Source organism: Anarhichas minor, unplaced genomic scaffold (assembly GCF_050575085.1).
Source record: "Anarhichas minor isolate MPS153535 unplaced genomic scaffold, ASM5057508v1 ptg000042l, whole genome shotgun sequence".
Taxonomy (NCBI): Eukaryota; Metazoa; Chordata; class Actinopteri; order Perciformes; family Anarhichadidae; genus Anarhichas; species Anarhichas minor.
In genome coordinates this window covers 126131-152945 of record NW_027466488.1, presented here as the reverse complement: position 1 = coordinate 152945, position 26815 = coordinate 126131, and the positions used below count along the sequence as shown (strand labels likewise).

Genomic DNA, 26815 nt, shown 5'->3' with positions numbered 1-26815 from the left:
GTTCATCACAATGTCACATATGTGTGACCCCGTGACACTAAGATTTAGGTTTATCTTTTCCTCATATTGTATCATTGTGTGGTTACTCCAGGCTCCGTTTAAACATCACACAATAAACTGAAAAACTGTTCACCATCAGTAAAGAATATACAGTACAGCAGTATTGACAAAGTAACCTAATCCCTTGAATCAGCCAATCACTGTGGCATTAATGTGGGTCGAGGTACTCTACTGGAAAGTTGTGATGAAAAATGTGTGTGTGTGTTTATATATATATATATACATACATACTACTTACATCCTTTGACATAATAGTGACAGTGAGGCATAAAGAAAATTGGTTTTAGTTTTGGCAGTCAGGTTTACAGACTTACAGTATCAGCTACTGAACGTCTGAAGCTCTTTCAGTTAAAAGTCACTGTAGAATTAAATACATTAGGATATTAGATAATATAGATCTGTTTATTTAAGTTCACACATACAATACATACACAGTATCAATAAATGAAAGCAATAAATCGATCGGTGATTAGATAAAAGCACAGGTCTAAGACAGGACATCAAAGTGTCTTCAAACCTGCTACATAAATCATTCAACGTGAGAACAGACTGAATCGCACAGAAGACTGCATGTATGATGCAAAGTCGTGACATGGACCTTCAGCATGTATTAAAGTGACATGAAGGTGAAATGAAAAAAGTCATGAATTGATAATCAGGTCCCATATGTTACGTAACTCTACTCCTCTCTACCGGAAGTGAAAGTCCATGTTGGTGTGCAGTCGATGGTCGGACGTCATACACTGTGATCACTAGTCATGTCGACAGCAGTAGGCTGTGGCTGTTAGGAGTCTTCCAATGCTAACCATATCAATATTTGAAATATTGTTTATAATAATAATGAAACAATAAAATGCTCGATTAAAACCCACATTAACTTAAGTAAAATTAATAAGAAGAACAAAGTAAATAGTTTTTTTCTTTGCAGACTGTACAGATTGTTATATATTATAACATTATATTAAATAATCTAGCAGGGCCTCTATTTCATTGCTTGTTGATTATGTTCACTTTATTGATTGCAGACTATTTGTACTCAAAATAACTCAAACTATAACAATAGTACAAAAGATAAAGCATTTTTAAAAAACAGTTTGGAAACGGCAGGGCGTTAAAATGTGAAAGTACAGTGCAGTGGTTCGTTCAAGAGGGACGGTTGCAATGGATCTTATATCTAAAGTCTTGCTATTGGTTCAATGGTTTCCCTTGTGGTGACGGACCAAATTGTGAGACAGTAGGATATTATTAAAAGAATAACTGCATGTAGATGCAGTATGTGTCTGAGACAGTATGGGTGATATATGGTCTGATCTGATTATGAACATAGAACTTCAGGTTGAGCTTCTTTGTTAAGTTATAAGAGTGTTGTAGATTTCTGTGATGGTGAGTTTGATTTGGGGTCAGACATAGACGTTGAAAATAACAGCCTCCTGAAATGAACATAAGTAACCAGAGATTTTCTTTGCATACACATACATCATCACGGATAGTAAATTCAGAAAGTTAAAACTTCCAGTAAGTGCAAAAGAGTGTTTAAGCAGTGAGGGTGCCGTGGTTCGCAGCTGTTCCCATCGGAGAAGACAACGCATCCCGCTAAATGCAGCTTCCTCACAGTGTGTCCCTGCCAGAGTACCGTCTACACTTGTCTTGTTGTTCTGGTAAATGGAGAAGACAGTGCAGTAAGTACTTTACTGCTCTTAAAAGGAAGGAAGCATGCACTGATACACTGTAGAGAGAGAGAAGTCACTTGGGAGCAGCAGAAAACTAAAAGGGTTAGTTTATCTTTGTCAAAGCTAATATGTTTACTGATTCATATGCATCATTTCATAAGAGCCCCCTGCAGTTAACCTAAAACAACATGGAATGGATACCTCTGTCTGCTAGACTAAACAATGTATGTATCCTAAAAGGCTGTTCATTCTACCTTTTTTTTGCTCAGTTGTAGGGCTTCAGGTGTCACAGATATTTTATGTTTATTTATACAAGTTTTTGTTTCAAGTTACAAGCTTGAAATGAGGTTTTTAAGCAAAGCAAATGTACTGAAACCAGGTTATTATTCCCCTTAGTGTTCCAGTGTTATTTCATTATTATTATAATAATTCTCCTTAAAAGTCTTTAAACCTGCATTTACTTAAATGTTGTCCACTTGGGGAAAGCAGAAACAAGCTGGGAATGGCGAAGTGTTAGCAAACAGTTGCCTTTTTACACATCTGGCGGACATGGAGCCACTTGTTCAAATGTAAGTCCATTATTTACTCTGACTTAGCTCTGCTTTTGGTCTCCACCAACTCTTGAGTGTATTATCTGTCTCTTTAGCAGCTAAATGCTACACTTTGTTCACCAGCTAGTTGCTAGGTCTGCTATTTGGTGCTGAGCAGGTTGTGTATAGTAGGTTTTCAGAGTCTGCTTCATCCAAAAACAACGCTTTGAGAGTGAACAAAAACAATAAAGGTTTGAGCCGTAAAACCAAAGCAATGCACTCAAAGACACTACAACACTCTGTAGTGCCGGGGATAACTGCAGAGTTGGGTGATAATTGTTGGTTTGTTACTTCCAGCACTCATTTTACCCATCATTAATATAAACATACTGATTTACCAGCTTTAAGGATGATGAAAAGACATAGTGTACTATTCTGGTTACATTTAACACCGCACATATCAGATGAACACAGACAATATCAAAGACAAAGGAAAACGTGTTTTTGAGCACAGCACTTACTTACTTACGGCTAGGAATCTATACATGCCAACCTGTTCTGGTAACAGATGTGCTGCATGATGTTTTCTTACCTAACAACACCTGCTCAATTTCTTCAGTCTCCTCCACAGCTGCAGGTTTCAGCAGCAGGGCAAAAAACACAGCAACTCCTATCACCTGTGAACAAAAACAAGCCACAAGAAAGCACATTTTCTTAAACGTAGTCGTGTTATCCTTTAACACGCAGGAGCATTTTTAGACTGTGTGCTGAGTGACGTTACTTTTTAAGATGAATCATTTGATACGGTTTGAGTTTCCCCCACCTTGAGAGGCTGCAGTATAAAGATGCTCTCGAAGAGGGAGAGGCCCAGAGACATGACCCACTTGGTGGATTTTGCTCTCCCGTACTGAAAGCCGTACAACAGGGTGAAGAAAGTGGATACGCCGCTGATGGACAGCAACAGGAACCAGCCCAGGAACACACACCACCAAGGCAGCCAGCAGCTCGCCGACCTCCTCTTCCTTATCTTCACGGGAGGCGGACTGGGCCAAGGAAGTAAATTCAAGTTAAATCAAATCAGTCATATTTCTACTTTATACAGATATTTTTGTTTCTGTGTGTTGGCCGGAGTGCTGACCAGTAGACCAAATGGCTGCTGAAGACCATCTCAGCCTTGTGAACCAGCAGGTTGGTGACGTTGAGGGTCTGCTGGTACTCTTGTGCACTCGGGAAGTGCTTTTCATCCAGTTTTTCCAGGCACATCAGGAGGTGACAGAGACCAGCCAGGAGGAACTTGCTGCAGTACACCCAGTGAGGATCACTCTCACTCTCACCTTTAACAGGAGTACAGACAGACCAGCGTGTCATTTCATTTCTCTGCACAGTTTATACAATTACAATCCCATCTTGGTTTTCATTCAAGATTCATGTCTTCAGTATTGGCTCGGGACTGAGAGCAACAGGCAGCCCGGGGCTTTTCATGAGATATAGCTGTGCCCGAATAGGACGCCCCAACTGCGTGTCTGTTTGCTGCAAACAAATAACAAAATGAAAAACTACCTTGCATCAGCTGGATGAATTCATGCACCCTGTCCAAGGCAAGGCCGAGGTCAGTGGTGGACTCCAGTCTGTGCATCTCTGACATCTTGTTCCTCGGACTACTGCTCACAGAAGAAATCATCTCCTCTGTATCCTAGGGATATCCGAGAGATGCACAACAAACCAAAAGCTACATGTACAATGGTTGATCAAACACATGGAAAAGTTAGAGTACATATTTTTCTCCAAAGTCCGAGCCACAAAGCACTTACAGTAAGTGGGCTTACAAGGCCACAAAACAAAGTGCTGAACACACTCACACCCATAGAGAATAGGTCATGCAAAACGCACCTTCAGAATAGATGCTATGGTCACTGCTGGAGGTCTCAAGTTCTCCTCAGAGTCTCCTTTTTTGGATTTTGATATCACGCGAGGTCTGATGCTTCTGAAGATGGTGATGATGAGGATGTTGATTGGAAACATGAGAAGACCACTCTGTACCCCCACCATGAGCTCCTCCCGGGTGATTTCCAAAGAACCTGGAGAGACAAAATAAAGACAAAGACGGTGTCAGTTGGTGATGAGAAGCAACAGAATTGGTTGTATGGCTCTCTCGAGCCTCATTACAGCTCTGATAAAGTCTGTGTGCTGCCTGCCCAACAATGAAACAGCACACAGACAAGGTTAGCAACTCGCTGGTGAATACTGCGGAGCATTTGGCTTAAGGGGCAGATATTTCTCTCAGGAGCCGGTAGAGAGCCAAACAGAGTTAAAAGGATTCATCAGGTGACCAGAAACAAGACTCCATATGAGGTTATCACCCTTTCTAGAAATTAATGTGATTATTGAACAAAACACTGTATACAAACTCAGATTAGTGTGGAAATTGGGCAAACATTATGAATGTTTTATTGAACTATGACAACTCTGTTCTCAGTATTTATCGTCTGACGTGAGTCCTTTCAAGACTGTTTTATTCATTATCATGCTTTCAACAGAAGCAGTTAAAAGACTCAAATTAAGGACGTTGACTATGACCTTTAAAATAAAACTTGATTGCAGTTTATTACCAATCATTTTTTAAATCTCCTAAACTCTCAATTTTAACGTAACCCACTGATTACCCCCACCATCCTATCCGTCTATTTGATGCCCTCCCACCCCTCCCCAGTTGCCTGAGTTCTTAGTTTTAAGCCATAACAATATAATTGGATCCTGTGGTGTTTAGTTGTCAGCTTCTTAAAAATTGATACAGGAGATGCAGAAATTAAGATATTGTGGGTTACTATGTATATGGCCAAGTTGCCTTTTCCTACACCTGTGTCCTCTGAGAGGCAACAAACAAGGTCAGCATTAAGCTAAAGTTTGTAAAGGTGGCTCTCGTCTCTCCTCCCACACATTGATTTATTGCTGCAGGGCTGTGCTGGTGCCTTGATGGTTTAAAATGTTTCATTTGCACATGTGGAAGCGGAGGTGTTGAAGAAGATGATACAATATATCAGGAGACAACAGACAGCCAATCAACTTGTTTCACTCTCTACTCCAGCTCGCATATTGGCTCCTACATTTGACCTTTCATCCAAAACTTTGAGACCTTAAGGCGACCTCTCGTTGTATTACATTTTAGATGTTCGTTAGGTTTTATGATCAGTATGGTAACTTTCTCAACTGTGGGTTTGTTGCGTAAGAGGCCTTATATTCTAGAAAAATCTTTAGACGCAGAACACAATTATTATCAACCAACAACCACACTGATAAATGAACATAAAGATTATAGTTCCCTCTGGAATGAAACTTTGCCCTATTAATGAAAGACTGCAAAATTCACCCAACGAGAAGAGTACTGGCGAGTCCTCATCTGTAGGAATGTTCCAGAAGGCAATATTGATGGCCATGGTGCAGAGCAGCAGGCTCATGCAGCAAGAGACCCTCTGGGCACGAGTGAATGGACTACGTGAGGGAGGATCCACTATGGAAACCCAGATGTGCTCATCCCTGAAGCCAGTCGATGTTCTGCTCTGGAAAATATTCCTGGCAGAGGAAAAAAAGACAGTCATAATGAGAATTCCTCAAGAGCTGAGTTAGTTTATTTCAGCGGTGTAACGTGGTCAGACCTGAAGCTGGCTATCTCGTTGTTCTTTGCAGCATTGAAGGTTTTCTTGATCATGTTGTCTCCATGGTCAGGACTCAGCCAACAGCCACAAAAGAAGTGAAACACATGTCGTGTTTGGAGGTCTTGTATGGTCACCTTGTTTATATACCTTATGATATGGGAATTCATAAAATACCAAACAGTACACATTTAGCAAAGGGTAATTATACGCAAATGTTATATAATATTTAAGCTATTAGTGTGTGTGTGTGTGTGTGTGTGTGTGTGTGAGAACAGTCCACTGAGAGTGGTATTTAGTGAGAAGTGATGTTTTTAATCTCTAGTACCATGATGGTTGACCTCCAGAGTTGTCATGCTGCAGCCTGAGGTTTCGCACTTCGCCCAGTGGGAAGGGTGTGGCCAGCAGGAACATATCGAAAGCTCCTCTCTCAAACACGGGCTTGTCAGGGTCCGTGAGGTTGTGTGCGTCGCTCTCGCCCTCTGAGCCAATCAGCTTCACTGTCACCTACAGGACAGCACAACGAATGGATGTAACAGCACTGGGTTCACACATCAGTGACCTTACCAAGATTGTGTTCAGGACCACACTAGTATAGTGTCATAGTTTAGTCCGCTTAAAACACATTGTGTGTGTATACTTGACAAAACTACCAACCATTTTCTGACGCAAACCATAGATTTAGACTGATGAGTGAATTTTTCATTTCGGCTGGTTTTCATTCCTTTTCATTCTTTAACGTTTAACGTTATGATCCTCAAGAATTACATGAATTCAAACTTCATTTTTGCAATTCAATGTATTCACATTCAGTTAGTACCTCTCTATATATAGTAGCTATTATGGTAAGTGGCTGGGTCCGCTATCTGCATATGTTCAGGTGTTGATCAGAATTTTCAAGTCAGTCTGAAAACAATAGTCAGCCTATTGAAACAAGTTTTGCTTGCTGTAAAAATCGCCCCTATCCATACCGACTATTGTTCATAAAAGCACCGTACTATTGTTTCAAGACATACTTTAAAAATTGTGAACCTGTCCTTTAATAAGGAAGCTACCACATTCAAGTATACACAATTTGTTGTAAACAGGCGTAAACATGCAGTATGGTTCTTTAAGCCAAGACACATGGTACCCTCAGTAAAATAATTATTCTATGAGCTATTCCAATTCTCTGTCATAAACATTAATAAGAAACAAACCATGATGATGTGAATGATGAGAGAAGGCTCTTACATTGGCAGTAGTCCCAGCATTCTTGCGATGGCCAGTTTGGACACCGATCAGATAGTTGTAATGAGCTCCTGGGTGGGTGTCTTCCAGCAGAGTCATCTTCATCTTTCAACATAAAACATTGTGGTGCATACTATGAATGTGTTGGCATGCATTGCTGTATTTGGGCAGTGGAATGGATACGAAGAGTTTAGTTTCCAAACAAAAGCTCCACCACTCCAGAGACTGACCTTAGAGCGTGACCTGCGGTCAGCATAGCAGGCCCACAGCAGAGTGGCCAGGTAGAGCCCGAAGAAAGAGCACAGCAGTGCCAGAACCACGTAGTTCTCAGACACGGTGGCAAACAACTCTGACGTGCGAGATAGGTCCACGTAGTTTGGCATCACAAAGAAGGAGCTCCCAAAGAGAGTGAGGTGGTTACACAGGCACTGAGTTCGCTCTGGAGTGCTTTTGTCCCCCACCTGAGACAAAGACAGCACATCACTGTGTGATATGCAACATCGTTGTACATGCAGAGCCAAAAGAATACAGCCAAGTTCAACTCACCTGGCAGCCATCAGTGCTCCATGTCTCCCTCTCTATGTGCCAGTACAAGCACTTGCTCATAAAGGAAGTGATCCTCAGCGTCAGCTTCGGCTCCCAAGTAGAATTGAAGAGGCCGGCGGAAACATACAAGACTCCAGGAATCTGCTGTAACATCCCTGGGGTTATCATCCAGCGATAGCCTCCTGTTGGATAAATTTGCCAACATATGACTTCATAATCCAAGAGCCACTATACCAATAAAACATTGTTTATCTGATATGTTAATAATGCACAAGAGAAGTGAGGGCTCAAAGCAAACCAGGGTAAAATGGCCTCTATTACTATTTTGTGTTGTTATTACAGCCATCTCAATCACAGCGGTCCTATTGCCACACAGTGTTACCGGAGATGTCTAAACTCAATGACTTTAAAGCAGCTATGCCTGCTTGTATTATTGACAGTTACCTGTTGGGCTCAAGGTGGTCGTGTTGCTGAAATATGTGCTGGTAGGAGGTGACCCTTCAGATAAAACAAGAGTCAATGACACATTAGCACTGGGCTCCACGCTGAGAAAGATGGTCATATCAGGATCGGAGACGTTGATTGTGGTCAGAGCGTGTGTGTTTTTCTCCAACACAACAGTGCTGTTCGTCTGTATTGAAGCATTTGGTTGAGGCATAAAGATCTGCAGAAACCAGAGAAAGCAAGTTAGTATTACTATTCAAATGAAACTCAAGGACATATATCTTAAGCAAAAATAGTCATTTGAAAATTATGTTTTTTTCTAACTTTGTCTCACAAATGTGATTGGCCTTGATATATCTAGCAGCTTTGCTTCGCATTTACTTAATCAGCAATATACATAATTTTATTGTAGACATGAAGGTTTTTTAAGTTATATGAATTAATGTAAGTTTCTGACTTTGTTTAGTAACATTTGAAAACTTCCCCTGAAAGTCCACGAGGGTATAATTATATGCATTTATATGCATGAGGCAATAACAATATTTTTTGTTCTTAGTTGCAGTATATGTATCACTTTTTCTCCCCAATTTGGAACATAATTCTCATGTTGGTTGTACCTCTATCATCTGTGTCAGGTTGGCCAGCTTTATTTCTGTATCTCCATCACTAAGAAAAAGGCTGCAAACACTTCCTGTGATGTTGCCATCAGACTGATGGGGATTATTTGAGAATACAGCCAGCTAAGAGGGAGAAAAGCTCTGTTGAGAGGCTGCAGATGACACAAACAAAAGGTGCAAGCACACATACACATGAGGATACCACACAGACCTGAACGATGATTGTGCTGTACTTTCCAAGCTGAGGCCCGAGTGCTGCATATGAGGGGAGTTTGACAAACCCACCATCTTTTTCTGAACCGAGCACGGCGTCGCTGAGGTCAGTTGGTGTGTGTCTTGGGGAAGGGAAATGACATTTGGAAAATAATAAAATGCAGTTAAAATAAAATAGAAATACTTCCTGACATATTTAAGAATGCAAAACTGGTAGTGAAAGAAATATTTGGTATACGATTCTCTGAAAGAAAATACCTACTTGCTCTGATAGATGGTGCCTGATGGGTGCCTGATAATAACATTCTGTGTGGTTCCCATACCAACCAGCAGTGAGACTGTCCGAAAGATCTCAAAGATTTCCTCAAACAAAGACTGGAGAGGAAAAAAAGGCAACGTCACCTGATACAATGACAACAAAATGTGTACAGTGCAGTACTTACGGCAGGGTTCGGGTTAGCATTGATGTCACATTTCTTCATTGAGAGAAGGAGGATGCCGGTGCTACAGTTGATGATGTGACTGATAGTGTCGCTGTTTTGCACAGCGAATTTTGGAGTCAGACGTTTAGTGCCATTCAACAAAGAATCAATGAAGATGTCCTGTGAAAGGGAAACCAGACTTTCATTTAATGTGCCATGACACACTCTCAGCATTAAAAAGGTGAATAATGCCACAACAACAACAATAACGTAATACAACAGGCTTTTCAGAGTGACGGTACCCACCCTGCTGACGTCTGTCGGCTCCCCTATAGTGGTTTCCATTCGCAGTAGTTCTTTATCTGCTTCCTGTCTCAGAAAAACATCACTTGTGAACTTTGATGTATAATTTACTGCTATTACTAATCAATGCCCTTTGTGATTCATTGGTCAAACAGTGTGCATGTGAAATAAATGAGGCATCTCTCACCAGGAGAAGGCTACCAATGTTTGCAACAGACGAAGCCATGGGATTTGTATCCCTTTTGAGTCCTGAAATCAAAGTGTGTTTTAGAAGTACAGAGAAAGAAACACAAACACAAACTGAGTCTTATGGCTTTTCTGTTCCCAACTTTCATTGTTGATTGAACTGATGAAACATGATATTTCAATCCAACTTACGAGATAAGGTTGCATGACTGGACACTATTGTGTTCTGCAAAGAAAATGTGAACAAAAGCAGCATGTGAGTCTGGATGTTTGTTTGGCGTTTTACTGAGTGTGTAACGTGTCTCTTACCTTTGTGTTTGACGAAGACTCACACACATCTTCAAAACAAGAATGACACTTTTTAACAATCTGCATATCGCATGTAATGTGAAATAAAAAAAGAAAACGAATACATTTCACTCAGTTGTTATGAATACAAGAGAAGAAAGGAAGAAAAGGCAACAAAGTTAAAGCGGTGATTAGAAGCTGTTGATGCATACTGTGGGTGCAGAGGAAGCCTCGTCTCTGGTTGCAGTCAGATGCCATGACGACCTGAAGAGGATGCAGCTTCATGTACGTGCAGTTGTCCTTTGAAACGTCAGCATTTTCTGTTTTGCAAAAAAAGAAGTGTGTGTGTGTGTATGCAAACACACACACACATGAGGAGCGCTTAATTTTTTTTGAACATTGTTTGAGATACAATAGCATCACCTTGAACTCAGTAAAGACAAACAAATGTAGGGCAATCTGTCAGTTATTCAGACGCATCAATTATAGTGGAATTTGCCACATCAGTTACAGTTTACCAGCAGTGTAAGGGCTAACCAACAAAAACTAAATATATTGCTTTTTAATGATAAAACAGAGAAAAAAATCCAGCTAATTCTCATATTTTAGGAAGCTGAAAAACCTGATTTATCAATTATCAACATTGTTGCTCGTACATTTTTTGTTAATGGCCTAATTTCTAGCACAAGAATAGATTCAAACACTTTACAAGTGTGAATGCTGTAATGACAACAACTGAAAGGGACAAACTCAAGGACGAGGGAGCAGTATCTTTCCGTCAAAAGTGCCTCAAGTTATTAAGTCAATCTCAACAGTGACGCATTGAACAAAAAAAAGATACAACTTTAATGATCTGATTCTTTGTTCTGTAATTCATGATGCAGTTAAGACGTATTGGTCTGGTGTTGTCTGGATGAACTAAAAGATTTTTATTTAAATATAACAAGTTACGTTTCGTATCATATTTCCGAATCTTTCAAGTACTGATTTTGTAATCTTTAATATAGTATATCATTATTTATTTTTTTCAAATGAAACCCAGCCCTCTTTCCCATAAGAAAGTCAGAAACCTTCCTTTGTATAATTTTGAGGTATTTGCAATGAGTGCTTTTTTCTCTTTAAAACAATATTGGATAACCTTTAGCCACAAGGCCTCTGATCATTTATCAAATCAAACAACCTAAAGAAAAAAGGGACATTTTTGTGTGTCCATCACTCCGCATGTAAAACCTGTGGCAGGAGGTCTTGAACAGACACTACTTGATTTCAAGGATCTCAAGTAAAAAACACCCAAAAGAGAGATGCAGTGTGTCTGTGTGTGCGTGTGTGTATTTAACTCACTTATGATGGGTACCTGGTACTGCCCTTGGACCCCCTCTCCCAGCCACCAGGAGAAGTTGCTGGTGTTTCCTCCTCTGGTGATGTTCTTCAGGAGCAATTTGATCGCGCTGTTCATCACCTTCAGGAGCTCGCCTCCTCGCTTTTCACAGCTACCCCTGGCTTGAGACCAGGTTTCAGATTCCCCAACAAACTCAAAACAGACATTTCTCAAAACAAATTCACACCGTGCGGGGAAGTCATTGCCAGTACAGGCCTCAGACTTTTCCAGTAAAGATAGAAATCCCACAGAAATCCACAAAAAAGCAGAGGTTCGGAGTAACATGCCCATAGCTATTATAATGTAAAGAGCTGAAGCACATAGTGCTGCAGGAACCGTGGCTGGAGCTGAGCAAGATCACATCCGTCTGTCACATGGAAATCAGAGAGTTGTCTCCAGAGCAAACTATGCATGTGTTCTCAATAGATTAGGAAAATCACTGCAGACACTCAAACAAGATGCAAAGTGAAGTTGTCATCACCAAAGGTCACACAAGCTGAACTTCCCCGACCAAGGACACACTTTAACTTAACATGAAAAACATACTGTAGGGTATATTATTATCATTCGTATTATAATGATGACTTTAAAACGAATCAACTTTCCTCCTAAATAACCTTAGATATTCATTGCCATCACATTGAGAAGCACCTTGACTTAACTGAATGGCCCTGGGCCAACATCTGCGCCTCTCCTCTCCTCTCCTCTCCTCCCTCCACTCTTCACACAACCCAGGAGTGAAATATCGCGAGACAGTGTGGAGGAAGCTGCTACCGCGTGTGTTTGTGTAACATGTCAGGAAATCCATCCAATGCCCTTTAATGCAATGACAGAACTGCGTCCATGGCGGGACATCTGAAGGTAATGCCAGAGGCCATTTATTCGATATCCCTGTTTCTTTTCTATAATCGGACACTTTTAACCGACGCCATGAAACTGGCTGCGATAGTTCCTGTTTGTTAGCGCGGTCGCTCCGCCTCAAAGTAACGTTGAACCAGGAAACACTGCAGCTTAGCTTTGCTGCCTCTTTGCATACAGAAACACATGCAGTGGTGGAGTCTTTGCTGTTAGCTCTGTTTGCCCTTTGGAAACATAGACGGTTGTTGTAAGACAGCTGCTTTATGTATTTAAGATGATGCAAAGTGTTGGCAATTAACGTAACAGAGAGAGAGAGAGACGTATCTAAAGTCATATCGCCTCCGAAGGGTAACGTTAGCCTCCCTCTAGTCACATGTCAACAGTGGAGAAATGTAACTTATTAGGCCTACATTTACTTAAGTACTGTACTTTTTGAAGTACTTGTTCTTGAGTATTTTTTTTGCTACTTTACACTTCTACTCCACTACATTTTGGAAGCTAATACCCTTTATTTTCCACTACATTTATGCGACAGCATTCGTTACTTTGTAGATCATTAATACAGAATAAGGATCAATCAACTACTTAACTGATACATTGTGATGCATCGTTAAAGATGAAGCCCCACAGTTTGTAAATCAGTTGAAATCAGCTCCACCTTTACCAGCTGCAACATCAAAGTAATGTACTCATGAATGTATCGCATGTATGCATGAGAATCTTAATGACAACGAAGACTAAAGAGTACGTCTTTTAAAGGGAGAATTGATTGAAAGTTATTCTGTTAACATCAGTGACACTCGTACCGAGTGGTATTACGCATCATAAACTATACATTTATCAATTTGCCAAGCACATTTACAGTAATCTGTCTTGTCCAGATGTTGAGTCCAAAACACTGTGACTGTGAATTAAATCTGTTGTTCAAGGGTTGTGAGTCATTTAGAAGATATGATCCATTGTTGTTCATGTAAATGCATTATTCTTATCGGCCAAATATTTACAAGTCCTTGTCCCGCCTTGTTCCATCCACACTGGTGTCTTCAATTATTCTGAATGATTAGATCTCTTCACAAGAGTAGAGAGAATTACCTCCCAAAACTGTGGTTCACCTCCGTCTATGACATCAGTCATGCCCAAAGATTAGGTCGGGGGGGTCGAAGGAGATTTTATTAAAGGTCGCCAAATACATTTGCTGACTTCCTTCCCCAATCTTCTATTAAACATTTATACCTGCAGTACACCTTTGAGGGAGCCTGAATGTTGGTATTGATCTGATAATTGTAGCCAATTTAAAACATTGAATCTAATATGAAAAGCTAGCATTTATTCTGATTGATTTACTGGTGAGAGGAAAACACGAAAGCCTGTTAACTCCGCCTAAATGCATTTATTTGGTGTAATTTATAAAGTATTTAATATATAGTATATGTTTTCAACAACACATGCATAAAACAAAGATTTATGAAAGGTATAGCTCTTCTAAATGGCTGCTTTACCTATTCAAGATAAATTAAGGTGATGTGGAAATGACAGTAAACATGGTCAGGAACATTCATTTACGCACAAATTTGCTCTTCTCACGGTTCATGGATAAGGCCTGTTGTGAATCGAGTCGCGATGGTTTGTCATTTTTCAAAATGTGTTTCTGCTCACACCAAGTGGTCCAAAAAAAAAAATCAGTTATTGCTGATTTAAGCACCATCAAAGTCTCTCCAATAGACCTTTAACTAAACACCATATACAAAATCAGGTTATTGCGAAAATTCTTTCACTGCAAACAATTATTCACAGTAATTAATGTCTGATGCGAGTCCTTTTTAAAGACTTTTTTTTCATGCTCTTGTCCACAGAAGCAGTTAAAAGACGCCGTGAAGATCATCGGCTCAGGTAGCCTTCTGTTTGCCTCCTACCTCACTGCGGTCGGAGATGAGCGTTTCTACACCAATCAGCTGATGCCCCTGCTGCAGAGGATTGTGGGAGCAGAGACGGCGCATGTGTTGGCAGTGAAGATGATTGGTCTGGGTCTGGTTCCTCTCAACCGCTACCAGGACCCTGCATCATTGGTAAGCACACGGCCTCACTTCCTGCTCACAATGTGTTTCCATCGATCCAAGGCACCGTGCGACTTTGTTCTGTTTTTATGCATCTACAGGAAATTAACGTCCTGGGATTAAAGTTTAGAAACCCGATTGGGATTGCGGCGGGCTTCGACAAGCACGGAGAGGCCGTAGACGGGTTGTACAAAGTGGGTTTTGGCTTCGTTGAAGTGGGCACAATCACTCCCAAACCTCAGGAGGGGAACCCCCAACCACGTGTGTTTCGACTCGCTACAGATCATGCAATTATTAACAGGTACGTTTTTTTGATACGGAATAGACAGTGTAGATGGTTTGCGCAACTGAATTTACACAACATGGGCGATATGGTTGAAATCAATGTCACAGTATTTTTTAGATATTAGGAAACACTCAGCTGTCATTTTATTAGGTACTGTACACATGTTGCTCAGTGGATCAGGTAGGTTCTGATTTTGAGTTGCTTGCTTTATTGTAGAAATACATGACTTTTTCCTCTCTTCTTTTTATCGATCATGCTCTGTAGATCAATGCCCTTTTTTATTTATATAACAGTAAATGAGTCATATTATTCTTAGTTTATGTTAAAATCCGTACGACAGAAAACAAGAGCAGGGGAGACGAATGTCAGTGTATATTGTTCTCACATCGCTCAGTATCTTCAAAGGGATTATGTTTCCTACATTTCACGTTTATAAAGCTGTGTGTGAATAAGAGTTCGTGGGTTTACTCGCGTTTTCTTTGCAGATTTAATTTGCAACACCGTATTGAATGAGCCAAATGAAGGAAATCTTTTATTCACCAGCTCTCTCCTGATTTTGTGTCTCTCTTTCATTATACACAGTCAAATTGGTAATTTATGGTAATTTATATTTATGAGTTACATACTGTATCTCTAACAATCTGATTTTAAAATGTTACATATTCTATAGATGTTTTTATTGAGTGACTTGATTAGGTTCACTCTAAGGATCACCTAGTTAGATGGAATTTATTCAACATTACCAGTATTTCCACAATATACTTTTGAGATAGTGCTTCATTTATGCATGCAGTTATACCAAGAAATACGAATAAACCGGGCTGCAGATCCCTCACTATGACTGTGTGTTGCAAAAACAATAAAGTTTGTATTTCACAACAAGAAACGTCTCATTATAATAAAATGATTTTATCTTGAGACTTCATGGTTGTAGGCACACAGGCAGAGTGTCTCTATGGGAGAGGATTCTCTGCATTTCAGCCCCACATAGACACAATCACACAGTTTCTACTTGCTTTTGACCAAATTCCGTAACACGCAAAAATGTATTTTGACCCTTAAAGGGGAGATTAAATTAGTTTATCAACAAGTCATCACTGCAAGGAAAGTGTCAAATCTGGAGTTACAAAATGTGTCCGTGTGCTTCTAACCAGATATGGATTCAACAGCTGTGGTTTGGCAGCAGCTCAACAGAGGCTCGAGGCCAGGAGAGACACACAGCAGCAGCAAAGTGAAGGTTAGCAGGCAGCGACTTCTGATTTCAGTGGGACATTTTTCAACCTGTTTCTAGTTTTCCCTTTTAAAAATTGAAGTTACTTTCAATTTTATTGCTACAATAAGTCTGAAATGAATCTGTCCTGTTTTTTGTTTTTTTCCCAGTGTGCATTTATTATTTACTAGTTACTGTGTGTTTGTAACAGGGAAGCCAAATACTAACTTAGGTATGTGGTTAAATACACTTTTTTATTCTATTTGAACGATCTTGGCCTGTCCTTGTCTCACGTTTCCTCGTGTCTGATCCATACCTGCTTCCAGCTTATTTAGCTCATCAGCAGCCTCTGCCCCAGTTGAGTCATGGGTCTGATGATGCATCCTGCGTTTGTGCTTGTCTGAACTTTTTCTGTTTGTTTGTGTGTGTGTGTGTGTGTGTGTATTTGCATGCGTACGTGTGTCTGTGTTTATAGCTGGCCTTCCCCTGGGCATCAACCTGGGGAAGAACAAGTTGTCCCAGGACGCAGGGGCAGATTACTTGGAGGGGGTGAGAGTGCTGGGCCCGCTGGCTGACTACCTGGTGGTCAACATCAGCAGCCCGAATACGCCAGGTCTCCGGGATCTACAGGGGAAGGCTGCGCTCCGCCAGCTCCTACATAAGGTAGGACTGTCCAAATGTTCACTAAATTACTGGGTTGGGACCCAACAGTGACTAAAACACCTTGAAACTTCATCTTTTGGCCTCAGTGCTCACCGTTTCCTCCTCAAAAATAATAATAATAAGTGAAATAAAGTCACCGTCATATACAGAAGAGCTTAATTATATCAATGTCTTAAATTACTTTACAGAGAAATTTGATAAAAAGTTATGTTTCTTTATTTTAACAGGGACAATGTACAAACAACATTACACTTATATACAACAAGGAGAGATCTAATGTACTGGGTTTTAGCAAACAGCTTTTTTCCGCAGGCGGGATACCTGTTCCGGTATCAAACCCCATCGTTAGGCTTGAAAGAGATTTTTGAATTTGTCAAAGGGATGCGTTCAAGCTTCAACATGGTGTTAGGCTGCTCTTTAAACAAAGTAACTATTCTGTATTTTTGTGGTGGAGCACGTCATCCATCAATTCAAAGGCTGACTTTTCAATCCTTCCCGTTCCTGAGTGTTTGGATCTGTCATCACAGTACACCAGGTTTCTGTCTAGTCTCCAGTAGTTGTAGCTCTCTCTGCCGCCTCACCTGATACACTTTCTCATCCAATCTGCTCAGGTGTTGAAGGAGCGTGATGCCCTGCAGGGGGGACGCAAACTCCCGGTCCTGGTAAAGATCGCTCCTGACCTCACTTCTCAGGACAAACGAGACATTGCTGATGTCGTCACTGAGGTTTGAAGTTCTGCCGTTTTATTTCCTAACTGTGTTTGATTTGATTTTCTAGTTTGTACTTTTAATTTTATTGTAATCAAATGATTTCATACCTGCAAACTTGTCGCTTTTCGGCGAAATTCGCCGTTTTGAATCAAAATATATCATCCACGTGAATCATGTAGATCCGTAGAGATTTTTTTTTGGGGGGGGGGGGGGGTCAACTGGCCAGCCAGCGTTTCTCAGATTGGAGTGAGACGAGGAGAAAAGGTGATGTCGTGATCTTCGCAATAGAACATCGTTGATGTGTCGAGTCTTGGCCAATCAGCGTTCAGATGTCTACAGCGTCTTCATTTCCCTCCGTTAAAGTTTAAGTTACGTTCTGTACCGTTACAGTTCAGACTTGCTGGGTTAAGGATAACGTACACTGCATGCGAAACTTTGTCGACTGTTAACTTTCGTTATTATCGCAATTTAGGAAACAAAATGTAACATGAATTTTCAGAAAGCCTGCAAGCAATCATTTGCACAGTAGGACGTATTGAGAGTGTTCCATTTCTGGCCTGGCCATTCAACAGTTTCTGAAAGAAAGCCTCCCGCTGAGAAGTGCAGCTCTGGCTGTCGTTACAGTTATAGAAATGATTGTATTATAATAGTATATTATAATGGTTTTTGTGCTCTATATGTTACATACAGTAAAGGATATCATTATTTGAGCCCTTGCTGATTTTGTAAGTGCCCACTAACAAAGAAGCCTAGCCAGACTCTGGACCTTAGTCCCATAGAAAATCAGTGGAGGGAGCTGAGAATTCGAGTTGCCAAGTGACCGCCCCCCGTGTTCAGTTCACGCAGTCACTCATTAAAGTTAAACCGGAACACAGGTGGATGGTTGCAGGTTTTTTTTTTAACTCAAAGTAGAATGAGGGGATTTCGTGGTGATAACTTTTATGAACATGAAAAATGAGGCCCGGATACTGATGAGATGATGAGGTCAAAGAGTTTAAGGAAGAAGAGGGTCCGTGTACGTTTTGAAAGTCCGTTTTACCGTTACAACACGGACCGGAGAGAGGGTTATGGTGCCTGTACCTTAATTTCAGCGGGTTGCTAATGCAGAGGTGTGTATAGATCACAGCTATTATTTTACTCTTGATAAGATACCTTAGCCAGAGTAGATTATCATTTTCATTTAAATAATTGAACTGGATTGAATGCATATTAATTGCAAATAGAAGATAGGCCACAATTCTAACAGCTTTACAGTAACAGGGTTCGATGAAAACTAATCACTTTATTTGTACAGACGATGGTTCCCGCTACTCTTGCATATCTTTGTTTTTATGACTAAAACTTTTGAAAATGAGACCTCGGTCTCAATGGATTTTGTCTAAATAAAGGTTAATAATAATAGAGCTGAAATACTGATTAATAACTGAATAATAAATTATTCAGTTATTATCCCCCCCCCCCCCCCCCGACAGGGTTTTCGGGTTTCGGCGCTCGTCACCTCTTTCACCTCTTATGAGTTTACAGGTGTGTTATTTGTATTCTTTGAGATTTATTTTATGATATTAATGTAATATAATAACATTTTCATTTGTAATCTCTGCTGAGCTTTACATGTATGGGCATGTGCAGCTTTAATCGAAATAGGATTGTGTCCCTTGTTACTGTGGACTAGTTGTTTCTTTGGAGGAATACATTTTAATTCTCATTTTTCAGAATGTCAAACTGGCTATTGAGAAAAATACCAGAAAAAAAAAATACATTTCAGGTTTAAACATTCTGCTTTTATAGTGTACATCTTAAATATGTGGTGTTATTTTAGTGGATGTGTGTTCTTTTATCCCTTGAAAAAACATTTTTCAGTGGAAAAAAAACCCAGAAGAAGTTCAGGTCCTTTAGGTAACCCTAAATCTCCCTACTAGTAATAAAGAATATTATAAACTTTATTTCTTCAGCATGTGTCCAAATAAAGTGCGTTTTTTGGCTTTGGCTTGACTGTTTTCAACATGGTGGCCGGATTTTATTTTACAGGTAAACGGGAGATTAGAACCTTATTGTCTCCTGCTCTGTCAGGGTATGATGACAGTTTGAGTTGATTATGTCTGTATATTACTACTAATAATACTTGAATGCACATGTACAGTTTCGTCATGTTATGCAACATGTCATGCAAGAGCCATTTTGTTATTCCATCTTCGTGTTATCCGACTTACGTTTGGTAAGAAACGAGACATCCTAACTCTAATGCTGCGTGTGGAAGCTAAAGCAGCTGTGGGAGGCTACATTCATCACGTCTCATCTGATGGGTTCAGTCCGTATGCTTGCTTTGTTTCTTTGAAGGACACTTACAGACAGGAGATGCAGTAGTGCAAAAAGCATCACTTTTTTTAAAATACGGAGTGGTGTTTTTGTGCTCTTTGGAGCGAAGAGGAGGCAAACCTTAATGGAAGAGACATTAAGAAGGGAAAAGCTCAAATTAAACAGCACTCTGGCTCTCGTTTGTTGTCACAGTACATTTCACATCAGAGGTCTTCATGCATAGTCGCCTACATACATCAGATCTGCTCCTGAAGATGCAGGCACATATACAGGTGCATCTCAATGAATTAGAATATCATCGAAAAGTTAATTTATTTCAGTAATTCAATTCAAAAAGTGAAACTCGTATATTATATAGATTCACTACACACAGGGTGATATATTTCAAGCGTTTATTTCTTTTAATTTTGATGATTATGGCATACAGCTAATGAAAACCCCAAATTCAGTATCTCAGAAAATTTGAATATTACCAATTTAAAAAAGGATTTTTAATACAGAAGTGTTGGCCTACTGAACAGTATGTCCATGTAGGATATTGTAATTCATTGAGATGCACCTGTATGTGACTCACTTCCTGTCCTCTCCTTGGTGTTTGTTCTCCTTTGTGTTTGCAGCTGGGAGTGGATGGTTTAATGGTGTCTAACACCACAGTGTCCAGACCGGAAACACTTCAGGATTCTAATAAGTCTGAGGTCGGCGGTTTGAGTGGCCAGCCTCTCAAAGACCTCTCTACTAGCACTGTGCGAGAGATGTACAACCTCACTAAAGGTACTCATTTACACGCTGACATTTTCTCTCCATTTCCGATCACCGGAGTTTGAAGAAAGAACATATGAAATATACTTATGATGTTATTTTTTTTTTTTTAGGTAAAGTGCTCATCGTTGGAGTTGGTGGTGTGGCCAGTGGGCAGGATGCTATGGATAAGATCCGTGCCGGTGCTTCACTGGTTCAGCTTTACACAGCGTTGACCTACCAGGGTCCGCCCGTAGTGACGAAGATAAAGCGAGAATTGGAACAGCTTCTTAAGTGAGTATCGCTGTGAATTGGACTAAAAGGGTTTGCCTTACACAAAGTCAGGGTCAATCTTTTAGTGTGAGATTTTTTGGAGTTTTTTTTTTGACAATGTTCTTATTATTGGAACATTTCACTCACCAAGTGAGCTGCTGAAATCTGTGAATGTAGCGCTTAACAGTCGGCAGGGCCACACACACGGAAGCAGTCAGACAATCACCAGTTCATCCAAACTTGAGAATGTGCTTAATCTGTCTTCTTTTTAGCGTTGTTGCCATGTTCCTAGATCTCAGCAATCCTTTTGAGTTATCATAACTGATGGAAATGATAGCTCAAGCTTTGCATATAAGTCCATAATAAACTATATTTATCCTCCACTGTTGTTTAAAAAGTCGACTCTCTTGAGTTTATGCATCAGCCTACTCATAGTATTTGACAGGAACGAGTGTGCTATTATGTATGCTATTCAAAATGTCTTTTAATTTTCAACACAAATAAATTCTCCCCCTCGACAAACTTGATTTTTTTTTTGTTTTTTTTTACAGAGAACAAGGTTTCAGCAGTGTATCGGAGGCCGTTGGAGCAGATCACAGGGGAGCAGACACGTCGACTCATAAGCAGAGCCTGCTGAAAGAGATGGTGAATGTTAATGTGGACACGCAGCACCTGTAGCTGCCATCTCCTCCAATCAGGCCAGATCATCCTCAACCTTTCCTGAACTCTGACGAATCCTGAATAATTGCGAATGTCCGGCCGTCTGCCTTGATTTCAGGATGAGATATGGTCCGAGCTTTGATGTTGTATTAAGAAGCTGATGTGTGTTTGTAACTATTTCAGACGTTCATCCTTTGTTACAGTGTAACAGCAACAAGTGTTTGTCAAATGCATACTGACACCAAAGTGTAAACCAACTAACCTCACAAACGTATACAAACTATTTTCTTGTGTATAAGGAAAATAATCTGACATGATGTCATTTGGATAAAATACCAAGTGCTTAGTTATTCTCAGTTTTAGGAACAGTTTAATACAGAGGTCCCATCTAAGAATGGACAATTTGCTGAGTGCAAAAACTTCATAAAGACATATTCAAGATGATATTGCACAGAAATAGGAAAGTCTCATCCCTGGCAACTGAGAGGCACTAGATTTCCCTCAGAAAACTGTATTGAAGTGATATTTGTTCCAGTGTGGGAGATTCACAGCTGGAATCAAACTACTATTGTGGTGTTTTTTAGTGAATTATTTAATGCTTCACAGAGGAAGAATTGTATATGAATTTCCTGTTCGCAATCCTTGAGCTCTCATGTGTAGATTGTCCCGTGAGATTATCACTACATTTTGCATTTGGTCGAGCTGTCAGAACCGTCCTTTTCTTCCTGCATCAAAAGATCTTGAATCTGGTGAAAGAAACGTGTACCTTTTGGAGAGATCCACATTCTGCCGGTTTGAAATAATGTACTTGAATCTGAATGTACTTGTACACTGTGCCGTCCTTTAGATTTTAGCATCATCAGTTTTGTTCCAGTGTGTCTGTGGAGGACAGCACGTGTTGAGGCGAATGAATCACATAGACTGGAAAATGTGCTTTAAGGTACAACTATAATAAAAACAAGGTTACGTTGTGCAAAGGCTGCAGTCGTTTTTTTTAACAATTACAGAGAAATGTCTTCTGCTGGAATGTAACCGATCCTTCCTAATCAGTTGTAGCAGCAGTGAACACAGTAGAGATTTATGGCCTTAAAAGAACTAAGATGGCTTTGCTATGTGTTCCTGGAAGCTATAGAGAAAGCCCTTCGAGTCCTCTTCATTTAGCTAAGCTCTCACTCCCCACTGTTGTTATTAGCTGTGGGTATTGCGGCGTCATGGCCTCCCGATGGTAGTGACGGCTGCTTCTTTTAATTTTATTCTTGGGTTTTTCCTCGTTCATCGGCACATTGAGATGCCGTTATAGCCTATCACGACAACGCCTGCTGATCCCAGAATAAACAGCGTGGCTTAGCCAGTGAAAGCAGCAACACTGAGGATCAGCTGTGAGCTTCGGGGCACCTCCATCCTCTTCCTTCCTCTCCCTGAGGCCAAGTCCAGACTGGCCTTTATGCCGTATGTGGTGTCACAGTAGGGAGGAGAGGGGAGGCCTGGCTTCCAGACAAGCACAACTTAAAAACTGATGGCCACTTGGATGCACAGTTTCCCTAATATGACATCGGTTATAGCTGGGAGGGAGCGCTTATCTGTCTTAGAGATGCAATTTGTGCCCTGCTTTGTTACAATCTGAGAGCTACCAGGAACAGGAAAGTCAGCGTGGGTTGCAGATCATCTTGAAGAAGTATACCCAAATATTTATCTCTTGTTTCTACAATTATGCATGTATTCACAAGGTCAGAGTTCAAGCACTGTTTTTCACAGTAGTGTGAGGGAATAACCAGCACACTCATTAACTGTTTTCTGTGGCGAGCGGATGTCTGGGTAGTCCTCACTCCGCCAGTGAAGAGAAGGGAATAAGTTGTTTGACTGCAAAGGGAGAGAGACAAAGAAAAAAACAGCAGGGAATGAAGATAAAACACACATTCTGCCGCTGTAAGATCTGTATGCAAAACATGTCACCGAAACAATGCTAATGCAAGTAAGATGATTTTCTTCACATTGAGTAATAAAGATAAATCCCTCTGCTAGGGCTGCAACTGATGACTGTTTTCATTATCGATAACGCATAATTAGTTTTTCCGAAAAATTCTTTAGTTTTTACAATTTCATAACATCGCCAGCTGCTCAATTCAAACTGTACATTTTATCTGACAAACAGTGCAAAACCCAAAGACATTTCAGTTTTAAATTATATGAAAAACAGTAAATTGTCACATTGGTGGAAATTGAAACCAGCTAATGTTGTCCAGACACTCAAGTTTTCACATTTTTGTTACAAATGTATTGAAATGAAAATGTGTATTTTTGTAGCGCCTTTTCAGACTTTGCGCTCACATGCACAAACATGCACTAGAAGCATGCGAGGCCGGCCCGGATATGTCAACAAAGCAAGAAGAAGCTCTTATAAGAAAATAAACCGCAAAGGGAGAGCGACTCCATTCTCTGCTCAGGTAGACATATTGCTCCACTTTATCTTTACGTAGCAAATGGTTGTTTGCTGTTTGATTTACTGTAACGCTGAATGTTAAACACAGCTGCTTTAAAGATCTTGACTTTCTGTGTGCTGAACGTTGTGACTCTGTACATCGAGGAAAACAGCTGGTAGCACTTCTGCACTGTTATCACATCGATTAAAGAATAAACGTGAACATTATCAGACTCCTCATCATAGCTCGTACCACTTAATATCATCAACATTAACTCTCAAATGGCATGTAGCATATAGACTAGGTACACTATCGTTGAAATGTCACGCCATAATTATGTTACTCAGAGTGCAGCTGGTGCTTTCTGAAGTGTGTGTTTGCCATGAGGAGGAGGAGGAGGCATGACAGCTGCAAGTCTGTCAGGTCAACCAAACAGGCAGAAGTGTTTTTCCTGAATCCTGATCGTGATTTAATGTTATTTGGTTGATTGTAATGAATTTATTTAATTATTTTTAGCTGGGAATGAACATAGTAAGATACAATTGGTAAAAGAACTGTATATACATTTTTTTAAATATGAATTATGTGGGGGGGGGGAAGTCGGTTTGTTGAATGTGTATTATTTTGCATTAATACCCTCAAAGGGTAACGGTCACTGTGCTTATTGGTATGTATATTATTGGTAAGTATTATCTACAATGTTCACAATCATTTTGAAGCATCCTCAAGGACAGTGGCCAAATAATTTAGTATCAATGATTCATATATCAGTCTATAAAAAATTAACCTGATACACATGTAACCTTTAGCATTGCTGGTTTTTACATCCATCTATGGCCCCTGAGTCAACACTTTTAATAATAATATGAATATTACATCTTAATGTATACTTGCTGCATCAGGACAATTCTTCAGAGTTGTATCTGCTTCAGCAATAGCCTCTGGCAGTATTTTATGATTTATATCATGCTCAAATTAATATGCTAGAACACAAAAAGATGTTGCATTCTGCTGCCTCTTATCTCCATTCTGTTGGACTCTAAACTGTGAGCCAGTCCAAACTCAAGGCACTGACACTATTAGAGGAGACCATTTGACCACATGCTGCCATGTGGTTTGCAGAACCTCTCCTAACCAAACCACATCAGTACACATACTGTAACTCCAAAGTCGACTCCAGTATTACCACACCCTCTTTGTCTTTCTTACATCACTGCACGCCATGCAAATAAGAGCTGAGAGGCACCAACATGACACGTTTCCCCAATGCAGCCATTGTCGCAAGTACCGGAGACATTATTTTTTCTGATCTTGACTTCAGCTTCATTTTAAAAGTCTTGCGGATGCACAATGTACAGAACAGTAAATTGTTCTCTGTATATATTTCAAAGAACATAAAAGCATAATAAGTCCAATTTTGTGTCATTACATCTGATCTTTTTGTATATGAATAAATATAGACAAAATGAGAAAGCCTAAATGGATTTCGAAAACATGTCTGTAGTGCATAGTGACTGAAGATTACAGTCTAGTGTCCTTCTGCAGATGGCTGGTTATAAAAAGCCTTAGAAGCCTCTGGCTCCAGGAAGTCACAGGTGTGATGGAGGCAGACAGGGACATAAACGACACACTACGCTGCCCAAACCGGTTACCACTGATGGGAGTGTGTTTACATCTAAAATACACAGGAGGCAGGGGATTGATACAGGAAGGGAGGAAAGAAAGAATAAAAGAAAGTAAAGAAGGAAGTGAAGATGGAAAAAAGTAAATAAGGAAGGACGGCCAAAAGGAAACAAGGATGTAAAGAAAGAAATGAAAGATGGAAGGAAGAGATGAAGTAAAGAAGAAAGGATAAACGGAAGGATCGAAAGAAGGACATATAGAAGGAAGGAAAGAAGGAAAGAAGGAAGGAAATCAACTTGCAAAGAGTAGCAAACACCCACTCACTCTCAGCCATGCAGTAAAGCCATATGGGACTTCAGCCCTTATTAGTCCAAGCAAGCGGTAAACAAGTCGGCTGAAAGGCATCAGAGATAACCATCACTCAATCCTGGAAGTGGTTGCAGTACAGCCCTTTAATGTGTTAACTCCTATACATACATTAAATACACACATATATACAGAAGAAGCAAATATACTCCGTCAACAAAATACATTACTTTGTTGTTATTGTTTGATTGTTATTACCTATTACTTTATTGAGACTTTACATTGAATCTGATAGAAGACACACAAAGAAAGCTGTTAATTAGTAAGTAGACTGGGGCTTAATACATTAAGCATGCATGCTATTTGTTTGTGGTGTTTAATAGTAATGAATGCATTATCAGTTTGGATGATGTAACAGACTGATGAAACTGATCTAAGTTTGTTTTGTGCCTCTTGCCGGGAAGCTGATGATTTCAGGAGCTGTTGTGTTATTATACCACCTTCCTCAAACACAGTAAAACCCCTGTGATAAATATTACAGAGCAACTTCTCTGTCTGAGGACGAGCTGCAGTGACAGGACCACTCAAGTTAAGTGCAATAGTGAGTTAACTGAGGAGCCTCTGGATGAACTGTGCAGGTGGATGCTCATAGAGGGCCACATCAGCACAGACTCCACGTAGACCTGACACCAGACCAGCAGTCCACTTATCTGAGGCTTGGTCTGCTGGGCAGGTGGCATCACTTGGGCCACACTGTGAATAATCTAGCTGACATATCTGCGAGGTGTGGGACCGAGCAGGAAGGACGGCCGGCGATGGAGCTGTTGTTTCTGAACTCTCAAAGGAGCGTCTCCTCTTTTCTGGAAGATAGAAACTTTCTATGAGGACAGTGAGAGAAAGTCTGCATGTGCAATCAATCACACACTTTAATTCGGCTTTTCCAATTTTCTCTGCACACCACTTCAGCAGTAAACAGATTGACATAGTATATATACTATGAGTGAGAAATAATGGGAATGCCAGCCAAAAGCCAATTACAGTTAAGAGCAGCAGGCAATCAGTCCATTGGGTCAGGGACTGATTGTCCCTCAATAAGAGAACAGCTGAACTATAGCCTCACTGTAGCAAACCACAGGGTAACTAGACAAAGATTACAACTCG

At 40.3% G+C, this 26815-nt stretch overlaps 2 protein-coding genes across 2 annotated transcripts; one reads left to right on the top strand and one right to left on the bottom strand.

The window, feature by feature from the left end:
- Positions 1-466: 466 nt before the first annotated feature.
- On the bottom strand, positions 467-12505 carry pkd1l3 (polycystic kidney disease 1-like 3). Its single transcript, XM_076110183.1, has 23 exons — positions 11501-12505; positions 10372-10479; positions 10181-10209; positions 10064-10097; positions 9873-9934; positions 9689-9751; positions 9404-9562; positions 9223-9335; positions 8959-9082; positions 8748-8870; positions 8131-8350; positions 7687-7868; positions 7371-7601; positions 7144-7245; positions 6239-6417; positions 5914-6060; positions 5628-5830; positions 4151-4338; positions 3821-3953; positions 3399-3594; positions 3084-3303; positions 2853-2937; positions 467-1715 (listed from the first exon to the last, which is right to left on the bottom strand). Exons 1-23 carry the CDS (start codon positions 11826-11828, stop codon positions 1669-1671), a joined length of 3276 nt encoding a protein of 1091 aa, XP_075966298.1. The 5' UTR covers positions 11829-12505; the 3' UTR covers positions 467-1668.
- Positions 12289-22285, top strand: dhodh (dihydroorotate dehydrogenase). Its single transcript, XM_076110184.1, has 9 exons — positions 12289-12398; positions 14249-14461; positions 14551-14750; positions 15890-15972; positions 16421-16608; positions 17220-17333; positions 20252-20405; positions 20507-20666; positions 21197-22285. The coding sequence occupies exons 1-9, from the start codon at positions 12381-12383 to the stop codon at positions 21321-21323; spliced, it is 1257 nt and encodes a 418-aa protein (XP_075966299.1). The 5' UTR covers positions 12289-12380; the 3' UTR covers positions 21324-22285.
- Positions 22286-26815: the final 4530 nt, after the last annotated feature.

Excerpts from the sequence above, each read along its gene's own strand:
- dhodh (XM_076110184.1), top strand. Across the intron at positions 16,609-17,219 it reads TCCGCCAGCTCCTACATAAG|GTGTTGAAGGAGCGTGATGC; the intron begins GTAGGACTGTCC and ends CAATCTGCTCAG. Across the intron at positions 20,406-20,506 it reads GATGTACAACCTCACTAAAG|GTAAAGTGCTCATCGTTGGA; the intron begins GTACTCATTTAC and ends TTTTTTTTTTAG.
- pkd1l3 (XM_076110183.1), bottom strand. The coding sequence starts at position 11,828 with ATGGGCATGTTACTCCGAACCTCTGCTTTTTTGTGGATTTCTGTGGGA. Across the intron at positions 10,098-10,180 it reads AGTCTTCGTCAAACACAAAG|AACACAATAGTGTCCAGTCA; the intron begins GTAAGAGACACG and ends TTTTCTTTGCAG. Across the intron at positions 2,938-3,083 it reads TTATACTGCAGCCTCTCAAG|GTGATAGGAGTTGCTGTGTT; the intron begins GTGGGGGAAACT and ends TTTTGTTCACAG.